At 40.0% G+C, this 12,676-nt stretch overlaps 1 protein-coding gene across 2 annotated transcripts in view; it reads right to left on the reverse strand.

Annotated features, from left to right (window-relative positions):
• Positions 1 to 12,676, reverse strand: part of abcd3a (ATP-binding cassette, sub-family D (ALD), member 3a) — a 96,866-nt gene that overhangs the window by 16,221 nt on the left and 67,969 nt on the right. For both annotated transcript variants that reach the window (XM_049565767.1, XM_049565766.1), the window contains exons 12-20: positions 11,591 to 11,688; positions 11,053 to 11,144; positions 7,417 to 7,508; positions 7,234 to 7,300; positions 5,442 to 5,505; positions 5,168 to 5,245; positions 4,954 to 5,019; positions 311 to 400; positions 108 to 227 (exon numbers count right to left, since the gene is read on the reverse strand). In XM_049565767.1, coding sequence (XP_049421724.1) covers positions 108 to 227; positions 311 to 400; positions 4,954 to 5,019; positions 5,168 to 5,245; positions 5,442 to 5,505; positions 7,234 to 7,300; positions 7,417 to 7,508; positions 11,053 to 11,144; positions 11,591 to 11,688 — 767 coding nt within the window. The remainder of the gene's footprint in view (positions 1 to 107; positions 228 to 310; positions 401 to 4,953; positions 5,020 to 5,167; positions 5,246 to 5,441; positions 5,506 to 7,233; positions 7,301 to 7,416; positions 7,509 to 11,052; positions 11,145 to 11,590; positions 11,689 to 12,676) is intronic.

Raw genomic sequence — 12,676 nt, forward strand, 5'->3', positions numbered from 1 at the left:
CAATTTAGAAAAAGGATGGATGGATAGTTTGCCTTGTGTTTTTAAGTATGCCACTCAAACACTGTGTCATGTGTCCTGTACAGCCTGTTAAGTTAGTGAGTCCTTACAGCCATCCTCTGCTTCTCTCCTCCACTGAGGACATCCATCCAGTCCTGAACTGAGTCCCAGTTGCCCTCCCTGTCCAGGATATGACCCAGTTGAACGTTGTCCAGGTACTCCTTCAATACCTGGGACACACAGACGAGATGATGCATGTAAATTCGAAACACACACACAATGGAAAGTGATTGTGGAGTGTGTTGTGTCCCACCTGATCAGAGATGCCTTTCCTCCTCTGCTCTTCATGGGTGTCAGGGTAAATGACTTGGTCCCTCAGAGAACCCAAAGTCATGTAGGGTCTCTGGACAAACAACAGGTTTCATCAACTCCTTCAATTTTAACAGTGCAGTTTAACATTGCAGTCGATGAAGTGAGCATGTTTGAACAACACTGTGAGAGATACTGCCTCTAAACATCCAGTACAAGTATACCATAAACCAGGGACTATTGCTCTGAGACAACAAGGGAGGCTGAACTTCCCCTAAAATTTTATAGAAGAAATTGTCAAATATGCACTATTAAATTTACATCAAAACAAGAATTTACATTGCATTAAACATGCATTAGGATGTGTGTCATATCATGACTATGATGTTCAAATGTCAGCTGTTTATCACCAGTTTTCAAACGCGACCTCCGTGTCATACACGGTGGACGCGGAGACTCCAAGCATTCCTATGAGACAGCGCTGAGCAGGTTTTTTTCATGCAGCAAAGCAAGACGGTCATTGGATAAATGTGACAAAATCGTCACTTCCAGGGGGGCTCAGCTTCCCTGGGACATAATGGAGCAGAAGGCCGGAGAGGACACTTGGTGTATGCATCATGATTCGAGGAATTGTCTAAAAGGCTGAACCCCTTTGTGACTGACAGCCCTTTGGAAATACACACCGGCGTCGTCACATTTTGAGCCCAGTCCCATGCAGATATTTGCGATTGGAATCTCCTTTCAGAATGCCATCTGGAGTTCCATTAATTCCATAAGCCATATAGCTCATTTTCACTGTTAAACCCATCTGAAAATCTTTGGGGTGTGTTTTGCTGTCATTCTATGGCATAAGTGTGGTTGAAAAATGGCTTCAAATAAATGTTACTTAATTAAGTTACTGCCTGGCTACAATCTGACAAATTTTATGATGTAAACTTAAAGTGAGCTTCCCCTGATTGAAAGGCCAGGAGCCACCACTGATACATATTCATATTGCATATTACAATATTGCATATTGCATATATATATATATATATATATATATATATATATATGTATGTGTATATGTATGTGTATATATATATACATATATATATATATATATACATATATATACATACATACATATACATATATATATATATATATATATATATATATATATATATATATATATACAGTACAGGCCAAAAGTTTGGACACACCTTCTCATTCAATGCATTTTCTTTATTTTCATGACTATTTACATTGTAGATTCTCACTGAAGGCATCAAAACTATGAATGAACACATGTGGAGTTATGTACTTAACAAAAAAGGTGAAATAACTGAAAACATGTTTTATATTCTAGTTTCTTCAAAATAGCCACCCTTTGCTCTGATTACTGCTTTGCACACTCTTGGCATTCTCTCCATGAGCTTCAAGAGGTAGTCACCTGAAATGGTTTTCCAACAGTCTTGAAGGAGTTCCCAGAGGTGTTTAGCACTTGTTGGCCCCTTTGCCTTCACTCTGCGGTCCAGCTCACCCCAAACCATCTCGATTGGGTTCAGGTCCGGTGACTGTGGAGGCCAGGTCATCTGCCGCAGCACTCCATCACTCTCCTTCTTGGTCAAATAGCCCTTACACAGCCTGGAGGTGTGTTTGGGGTCATTGTCCTGTTGAAAAATAAACGATCGTCCAACTAAAGGCAAACCGGATGGGATGGCATGTCGCTGCAGGATGCTGTGGTAGCCATGCTGGTTCAGTGTGCCTTCAATTTTGAATAAATCCCCAACAGTGTCACCAGCAAAACACCCCCACACCATCACACCTCCTCCTCCATGCTTCACAGTGGGAACCAGGCATGTGGAATCCATCCGTTCACCTTTTCTGCGTCTCACAAAGACACGGCGGTTGGAACCAAAGATCTCAAATTTGGACTCATCAGACCAAAGCACAGATTTCCACTGGTCTAATGTCCATTCCTTGTGTTTCTTGGCCCAAACAAATCTCTTCTGCTTGTTGCCTCTCCTTAGCAGTGGTTTCCTAGCAGCTATTTGACCATGAAGGCCTGATTCGCGTAGTCTCCTCTTAACAGTTGTTCTAGAGATGGGTCTGCTGCTAGAACTCTGTGTGGCATTCATCTGGTCTCTGATCTGACCTGCTGTTAACTTGCGATTTCTGAGGCTGGTGACTCGGATGAACTTATCCTCAGAAGCAGAGGTGACTCTTGGTCTTCCTTTCCTGGGTCGGTCCTCATGTGTGCCAGTTTCGTTGTAGCGCTTGATGGTTTTTGCGACTCCACTTGGGGACACATTGAAAGTTTTTGCAATTTTCCAGACTGACTGACCTTCATTTCTTAAAGTAATGATGGCCACTCGTTTTTCTTTAGTTAGCTGATTGGTTCTTGCCATAATATGAATTTTAACAGTTGTCCAATAGGGCTGTCGGCTGTGTATTAACCTGACTTCTGCACAACACAACTGATGGTCCCAACCCCATTGATAAAGCAAGAAATTCCACTAATTAACCCTGATGAGGCACACCTGTGAAGTGGAAACCATTTCAGGTGACTACCTCTTGAAGCTCATCGAGAGAATGCCAAGAGTGTGCAAAGCAGTAATCAGAGCAAAGGATGGCTATTTTGAAGAAACTAGAATATAAAACATGTTTTCAGTTATTTCACCTTTTTTTGTTAAGTACATAACTCCACGTGTTCATTCATAGTTTTGATGCCTTCAGTGAGAATCTACAATGTAAATAGTCATGAAAATAAAGAAAACGCATTGAATGAGAAGGTGTGTCCAAACTTTTGGCCTGTACTGTACATATATATATATATATATATGAAATTCAAAATGTATCAAAATATATCGTTTGTAAGAAATTTAGTTTTGTCTGTCTAAATTTGCAAGAGCATAGACCACGTTGCTGCTAAAAGCTAGAGCTGGAAGATAGCTGGCAATGAGTGATTCTTTTTAGTTGTTAGTGGTGGAACAGGAAACACAGCTTAAGCAGTGTTCACACCGGACTTTTTATTTTTTTCGCTGTTGCTCGGTTCACCCCTTTGATATCGCTTCATCGCTCAGTTGCAATCGCTCATCAATGTGGCAGAAATCAACAGACTCGTGCTTGACTGTCATGACATGTCAGCTTCAATAAAAGTATAGCTGCAAATTAAAAGCAACAATAGATGTAAAAACACACAGAGACAATACATCTGTGATCAGTTCCCTGATTTAATTTTAATATTTTTTCAAATCTTCTCCAATTTCTCTTTTATTTTATGGAAGTGATCAATGTAAGTGCACTTGTCCTAGAACCGCCACAACGTTTTTTTATAATGCAAATAACTCTGTTTAGCCGCAGCAGCAGCTGAAAATTATACATTTTGATACATACAGGTAGGCTATACATATTGCAAAACACTGTAAAAGTACACCAAAGCATACATTTTTGTTTCCAAATATGTATTTGAAAATGAAACCATTCATACGGTCGATAAAAAAAACATATTGTTAATAATAAAAAACGAATGTAATCTCAACAGTGACCGCGCCAGCCGGTGGGACTGCGGCTGAACCGCTTCCAATGTTCATTCATTCATTCAATCGCGTGTTCAATGTGTGTGTGTGTGTGTGTGTGTGTGTGTGTGTTGTCAGAGAGGAGTAGTATCAATAAAAAAAGTTTCCACTAATTTTTTCTGTGTTTATTTCTTTTATTCTTAAGTTTTTTTTTCATTAAAATGCGTAATATAGCCAACAATATTATAGACCAAAAGTTAATCTAATTTATTATTGTAGAATGTATTTAGCAAATCACCATTTTCAACTGGAGACACAGTGCAGCAGCAGCGCAGCAGCAAAAAAAAAGGCATTATAAAAAGCCGACAAATAGTGGTAATTAATTGACATGAGACATTGGAGAGGTTGTCAGTCCTATTCTATAGTCTCTAATATTTTTTTTATTTTATCATAACTTCTTGGAAATTACTCAAAAATGCATTTATTGTGTGCTCCTGAGCACACGGGCAGCATTAACAATGAAACTACATATGATGGTCTGGCAGATTGTTGCGGCGCTTGGAGGCAGTTGACAGTGACAGTTTTTTCAGCAGCCATTTTTCTTCCTACAAATAACCTATAGTTGAGGCAGCTCCAGCTCCAACTCCGCTCACATGCTCTGACTCAGGCATCAGAGCCTCTGAGCTACAGCGATAGATGCATTGGCGCTGTCCGTGAAATTGGCGAAGACTGAAAAAATTGTTAAAATTAAATCAGGGAACTGATCACAGATGCATTGTGTCTGTGTGTTTTTATATCTATTGTTGATTTTAATTTGCAGCTATACTTTTAATGAAGCCGACATGTCATGACAGTCAAGCACCCCCCCAGGATTCCGGGATTACGGCAGCCAATCAGCGTTGAGCTGCAAGCGACAGGACCCAGCGAAATACAGCTCCAGATGGGATTTCTCATCTCAAGCGACAAGCGAAATTTCGCTCTCTCGCTCTGTTGCTCGGAGCCCGAGCGATTTTTCTCCCGGGCGAATATACGCTCAATCGCCCATTTGCATTGACTTTGTCTGTAAACTCGTCTCTAGCAAAAAAAAAAAAAAAAAAAAAAAAAACAGGTTCGGTATGAACACACCTTTACAGATGATTTTTACCTGTGGAACATAGAAGAGCTTCCCTCTCTCTGGTTTTGTCAGGTGTCCTCCAAACAGAGGCCACAACTTTAAAAACAAAACAAACAAAAAAACAACAACATATGATTGCTTTATATACCAAAGAAAAAAACAAATGTAAAACACATGTACATTACAGACCAAATTGATTAATTGTGCTTTCCAAGTAGCCAACGTTAACTGGAAGGTTTCTCACCTCTCCGAGCACTCTGAAGAGAGAGCTCTTTCCACAGCCATTTGGTCCACAAACAAGAACATTGGTGCCAGATCTCACCTTCAAAGGATGAAAAAAACAACAACAATGATCGCATTCAATTTAACTAATTTGTGGAAAATCAGGCATATGTCTTTATGATCGACAACACTAAACCAAAATTCAACACAGCATTTCAAACTAATTTATTAATTTGTTCATTAAGTCAGTCAATCAAAGTTAGCCTATGTGGTTGAGATATGGTGGTGAGCTTCACCTCAAATGAGAGGTCTCTGATCAAGATGTCTCCATTGGGTGTTGCAAGGGGGGTATGATCAAATCTGCAAATTAAAAAAATGTTAGTCTAAAGCTTGGCTCACAAAAAGAACAAAAAATACAGTGGTGGAAAAAAGTTTTCGGACACCCTTAAAATTTTACACAATCTCAAATATTATCATGAAACATTTGTGGAAAAATCTTTTTTGTGTTTCCAAAGGTGTGGCTGCATTAGACAGATACAAACAAATACAAATTATATTTTTTTGTTTATTGTTTACAAGAAAAACTAACAAAACTAAATTCTTGACAGTTTCAATATGTCAGTTCTCAACATTGTCGGTATCAAAATCAACAAATAACAGAGAATGTGTTCAAAACTGAACAAAAAATAAATACACCATCACATCATCAAATTTATATTTAGTAGTCCTGCCATTGGCACGTAGTAGAGCTCTAATCCTGGCTGGCATGTTCCCCACGAGCCTTTCACACTGTTGAGGGGTAATCTTGTCCCATTCTTCTTGAATTACTGCTTTTAATTCTTCTAAATTCTTTGGTTTATGCTTTGAAACAGACCTTTTGATAATCCACCACAGATTTTCAATGGAGCTCATGTCCGGGGATTGAGCTGGCCACTCTAAGACCTGGATACTGTGCTCCTGCAGCCAAGCTCTACTGGCCTTCGATGTGTGGCAAGGGGCATTATCTTGTTGAAACATCCAGTTTTTACCTCGACGGAACAGTGCACGCGCAGAAGGGAGCACGTGGGTTTCGAGAATGGTACAATACTTGGTAGAGTTCAATGTGCCATCACAGACAGTGAGATGACCAACACCAGCAGCACTCATGCATCCCCAAACCATGGTACTGCCTCCACCATGCTTGACAGTAGGTACTGTACATGCTGGAGATAATGCTTCGCCTGGCCTTCTGCGTACCCTCACATTAGTAAGAGGAAGATAAAGCTGGAAACTGGACTCATCTGACCACAAAATCTTCTTCCAATTCCTGGCTGTCCAGTTCTTGTGTGCCTGGGCCCAACGACACTGGGCTAACCTCTGTCTCTCATTGATCAGGGGCTTCTTGATGGAGCCTTGTAGGACCTTAAGCCATGATCTAAAAGTCGGCCACGTACAGTGCGGGTGGAACACTGGACACCAGTTTGGTTTGACCACTGCTGCTGAAGCTCCTGTGATGTCATTCGGCAGTTTTGCCTGCACATGCGGATCAGGATGCGGTCATTTCTTGCTGAAGAAACCCTTGGACGCCCAGATCTTGGTTTGTCTTCCAAGCTGTTGGTTCGTCTGTATTTCTGCAGAGTGTATCCAACTGCTGAAGGACTGCATCTGCACTTCCTGGCTATCTGGCGGCAGCTGTACCCTTCCTGGCTGAGAATCTTTATCTTCAGGCGTGTTTCCTGCGTTAGGTTCCTTGTTTTAGCCATTTTTGTGTCTGAAGAACTTTCAAATGTGCTGGCTTTATGTAGACACGAAGCTTGGCAACAAAAATTGTGTCTTTTAATAAAAAGAACGACCTTCATCACTGGTACCAAAATGGCCCAATACTCAAAATTTCTTAGGTATTTTTATGGAACCAATCAATTTTAAGTTTTTAATGGCTTTTTTAGGATTTATTTAGTATTTTGGCTGTGACTGTACTAAAAGAAATTGCACTTGAAGACCTAAGAGTGATTCTTAATGCAATATTTCACAAATGCATGGGGTGTCCGAAAACTTTTTTCCACCACTGTATCATGATGTACATACTGAACTGCAGAATAAGAGACCTACTTGATGATGTTATCTCTGTTGGTAATTTGACCACTTCCAGGCACCAGTGGGAGTTTCTCTGCAGTATCTGATTGTAATATGAATGGAAAAAACAAATCAGTTCAGCTTTTTGGCCGCACAGCTCCAGTAATTTGAGATGAAAACTCATTTCCCACATATTTTTCAATTATGAATGTTGTGTACCATTCTCCTGCTGTGAGACCATAGTACGTTCATATTTGCCAGCATTCAGCTCCTTAAGGACTTTCATCAGTTCAGTGATTCGCGTTGTGAATCTGTAATAGACATGAATCAAAAACTTAGATGAACATTTGAATTCTTCAGAACAGATCTCTGTCTCATTTAAAAGGGAGTGTATTATTTCACTGTTCCTTTGCTAACTTGCAGCATGTTTCACTGTAGCGGAAAATGTAGCCTTCACAGCATATGGCTGCTCCACCTCCTTGCTCCGTCACAGCTGCAGGAATGTCTCACATCATGTCTGTTCTCTCCTGCCATCTCCTTGCACGCCTCGTTTGAAGCATGAAATGCAATTACTCCTGTGAATGCTGATTCAGCAATCACTTTTGAGATCCAAATCTTTATTATTGGTGTGAATGCAAATTCAGCATCTAGACTTTATTATTCTGACTTCCTATTTCAGACAAAGCTGAGTTTTCAAATCTGAACCTTTTCAGTTTTTGAATAGTTGCAGTGAATTGGAAAAAAAAAAAACACACACAACAACACAAACAAAAAACAAACACACAAACAAACATAATATAATTCATCAATCTTGAGCAAAACCCAAATGTAGAGACTTGTAAAACTGTGGTTTCTTAGTTATTTTTTTTACTTTATCCACATAAAGGACACGTTTTCACCTTCAGCAGAGTCTTGGGATGCTCATAGGGAAGAGATTTCAGCAATAAAACTCAAAGTTTTTGACGCTGGATGTCTTTTTCAGGCAGTACTTCTATGTGAAATCCAGTCTAACCATGTCTGACAGTTCAGACAGTTCAGACAATCAGTTCCTGATTGTTTCCGATTAGAGCACCACTTTTAAGCTGTTTTTAGGACCTCTGTCTCTGCTGTTTTAATGTGAACAGATTCAAACCTTAAGATGTTTCAGGTTTAAAACTCCCTTTCACACTCGCACTCTCTCTCTCTCACACACACACACACACACACACACACACTTTTTAAAATATCAAATATTTATAAATCTCCCTTTGTACTGCTGGTGTCAATATTATTATTATTATTTCACTGCCTGAACATACTTCAAAACTCACCAAACTTGGAATATAAGTCACACCTGGCGAAAAATTTTAAATCTATTGTACTCCTGAATTTCCACCACTAGGTGGCGCTATTATTAAGGGAAGTGTGTTTTGGCTCATAACTCCCATATACTTTGTCACACATTCAAAATCCTTATATCCACGCGTTCAGTGAATTGTGCTGAATCTAGTGGTACAGGCCACGCCCATTTACGCCTACCCTTTTTTTTCCCCCACAAATCCCCAAATTGTCGCAAACCTACTTTTTCGAACTCCTCCCAGGCAATTTCACCGATTGGCATGAAACTTTGCACACAGCATCTGTGGACCCTCCCGACAAAAAGTTATTAAAAGAATTTCAATAGTCCAAACAATACTCAAGTTATTAAATAACAACTTCCTGCAGATTTCGTTCTAAACAGGAAGTGCTGCATATCTCCACATTGGTGTATCCGAATGACATGAAACTCAGGTTACCACTTCCCCATGGAAATAAAATTGATAGGGGTGGTATAGACTGGCCCCTGTAACTCACACACCAAAAATGACCAGGAGGTGGCGCTATTTTCAATGCAAAAGCGTTTTTGGCTAATAACTCCCACATAATATGTCGCACATTGTTAAACCTTCTATTTACGTGTTCTCTGAATTCAGCTGAATTGTGTGGTGTAAGCCATGGCCACTTTCGTGGTAACTTTCCATTCGCTAAATCGCGACAAATGAAAAACGTACTTTTTCGAACTCCTCCTAGGTGACTTGACTGCTTTGCACCAAACTTTGCATGAAGCATCTGTCAACCCTCCTGACAAAAAGTTATCAGAATATAGTTATAAAGAATTTTGATCGTCCAAAAAACGCCCAAAATATAAAACAACAAATTCCTGCACATTGTGTTCAAAACAGACAGTCTTTCATATCTTGACCAAATACAGTCCGATTACCACAGCACTTTTGCTAATTGTGTTCCATGGCCCGATGAGAGTTTGTGCAAAATTCGGTGCAAATCAGCCAATAGGTGGCGCTCTGGTGGCAGTCTAATTAGTGTGAATGGAAGTAAATTGGAAAATTTTCAAATCCTCTTCAAAACTCATCAGCTTTCAACCTCTTCTTGTCCCTCATACTTTGAGCTAGAGACACCATGTCAACTTTTAAAGAGTCAGAAGACCTTGAACTATTGGGCATGTATTCAGCTTCTACTTTTTGGAAAAATACATACGTGGGTTGGGTGCCTACCTGTATACTGGAAATGTAAGTAAGAGATAACCTTTATTTTTTTATTTATTACAGCTGACAAGACATCTAGGTGCACGCCCCCCAACGGCAGCATGCCCCGACGCGCGTGGACTGCGAGGGCCCGTTCATCGCTGCTTGCAGCTTTAATATTATTATTATATTTGTCTAAACAATGCATTAATAAGAATCCTTCAGGACCCTGTGGGAACACAGGGTTACCTGTTACCTGTTACCAGTTACCGGTTACCTTAAAGTATATACGATGAAATGCTTATACACAAAAGCATACAAGAGTCCCTCCCTCTCCCCTACTGCCTCTAATCACAGATGCTAGATTCTGACTGCAGCAGGGTCAGCAACTACCAGTTTGAGCTGAGAAGTCTCGAACACAGCTGTCAATCGCTCTGTGATTTTTGGTTAAACTGTCAAACTAGGCAGCAGTCAAGATTCTGTGACTGCATTGCCTATATCTGGCCTCAATGTGTTCAAAATGAGAAAGATGGTCCAGTGGGTGGGGAGTGCTTGGTACTTCTGTTAAACGGTATCCAACAATGGTGGTTGGCGTACAAACTATCTTATTTTACAGCTAAATAGTTCACTAAATTATATTTCTGAAAACATTTGAGATGAGAAAAAGGCAATGCAATGACATGGTTTTGATTTATATTTGATCAGCACTGCCTAGTTTGACAGTTTGGTCCAAGTTTGCAAGCAATGATTGACATGATTGACAGCTGCATTAGAGACATCTTGACTCTGATTGGTTGTTTTTGTTCACATGCCGTAAAGCCATTAAAAAAAAAAGCGGCCTTTAGCTGTTGTTGCAATGGCAGGAGAAAAGGAAAAGGGTGCTTTCCAAACACTAATGTATGCTCTCAAGATCTTTTTTTTTTTTTTTCCCCCCAGAAAGAGAACCACTTCAGCTGAGGAATTCCCACCAAATTACTGGAGACAGCACATCTGTCCATCGATATTCAACCATCCAAAACCTAAACGAAATGAGTATCACAATAACTATATGGCTTGCAGTAAATGAAGATATAAAGTGCTGTCAGTTCTGCCTTTCTGTCACTTTCACTATACTGCCAACATTCAACAAATTGCTTGTTGAATAAAAAAATTAAAGAATGACAGCTACATTTTGAAGCACAGTTTTCTACTGATACTCTCTTTCAACTAACTGAAATCCCTTCTTTTGCCATGTGTTTATCTCCCAAGTTGACAAAGAGATGATAATTTAAAAAAAACAAACAAACAAAAAAACTGTGCTCAAGTTAAATAAGTTTCGTATTCACATTTTGTATGATTTTATTGGAACACTTACCCTGCCAGGCGGGTCATCTCTCGGCCAGCCAGTACAATCCTGCCCAGAGCCTGGGACATTCTCAGGAGCATCCTCCCGCTCTGGTAGTAGTCCTGCAAGTCACACATTAGTTAAACCCCAGTTAAACCACAAAGCATGTACTGCAAGCTGTACTGTTTAATATATGTTCTTCTATCAGGGAGCCACTGGTGTTTCTTCATTTTATAATTGCATCATTGGTATAAGACATATTTATTATCGCCAAAAGGACCTGACTGCTGTGTGCTGATTCAGCTGTATGTGCTGACTGGTTTGACAAGTTTGTGCTGCATTGACACAAGGCCAAACTTAAGTACATTTCCATCCAAAGTCAAAACTGATGTCTCAGCTTCATTTAGAGCAAAACTCCAAAGGAGCAAACCCTGTGATGCATTCAACAGATAATTATATTTTTAAGGTTAAAGTTTTGTTTTGCCATCAACCATGTGAATCTACATTATCTTACTTGGGTTTACTAGAGGTTGTGTGTATGTGTATGTGTGTGTGTGATTTCTCTGACCTCCAGCAGCTCAGAGTGTGTGCTGTGCAAGTGACGGGGGTGTGACAGGTTCAGGAATGGCCGGCTAACCACCAGGTAGCCCACCACAGTGGCCAGGTCTGCAGAGGAACAGCATGTTGATAAACAAGGAACAGGGAAAAAGAGAGCAATCATTTTTTTGAGCGCGCCTTATTTATAAACATGGTTCTCACAATCATTGTATTGCTTTTATTTACACTAATTCTAAAAAAAATTCCCCAACACATGGCCTGAGACGATGGTGTTGTCTCTCACCATTAATGCTATGGAGTAGGGAGCCATGATGTACACATTTTCCCACCAGTTAATCAACCTGTGACAACACTGGTGTTACCATTTACACCGGACATTTTACAAGACAAGATTTCCGTCAGATGACGCTCAATAACTGTAGAGTGCTGTATTAAGTTTTTGCTTACGCAAACCAAGCATTTCCTACTGCTGCGGCTTCACATTCAAACCATTTAACTGGCAAAACACAGGTAACTTTCACTATGAAATTGTCACAGGAAACACAATGTGTTTGACAGTAAGATTAGCACAACATCCTTCATCAAAAATGTGTCTCCAAAACAATAGACATTTATTGACAACACAGCAGTTTAAAATATTGAAGGATTAACAGTCAGGAGCAGCCACAGTGACATGTTAGATAAAAAGTTGCACACCTCAAACTTCTAAGCCATGTAATCAACTCCTTGTCCCTCACTAACGTTATCAGGTTCCCTATTAGAACTGGGTTCAAATACGAAATGTTGTCAGATAGGCTCTTTTGCTTTTCGTATTGACGCAAAATCATCTGCCATTGCCTTGTGGGTCAACTCTCCTTCTCTTGTAACATGGTAAGTGGAATGTGACTCCTGCTACACTGTACTGCGACTCTGTAGCTGCATTATGATGTAGACACTTTCAGTTTATCATGTTCATCGTTTAACCAAGTATTGATTTAACCTTTACATTTGGCAGGCTATAGGGGGGAGGGGCATTAAGTATCTGCACTACATATCATGAGAAAGTCTTAAAGGGATACTGCACCCAAAAATGAAAATTCAGCCATTATCTACTCAC

The sequence above is a fragment of the Epinephelus fuscoguttatus genome, linkage group LG21 (assembly GCF_011397635.1).
Source record: "Epinephelus fuscoguttatus linkage group LG21, E.fuscoguttatus.final_Chr_v1".
Lineage (NCBI taxonomy): Eukaryota > Metazoa > Chordata > Actinopteri > Perciformes > Serranidae > Epinephelus > Epinephelus fuscoguttatus.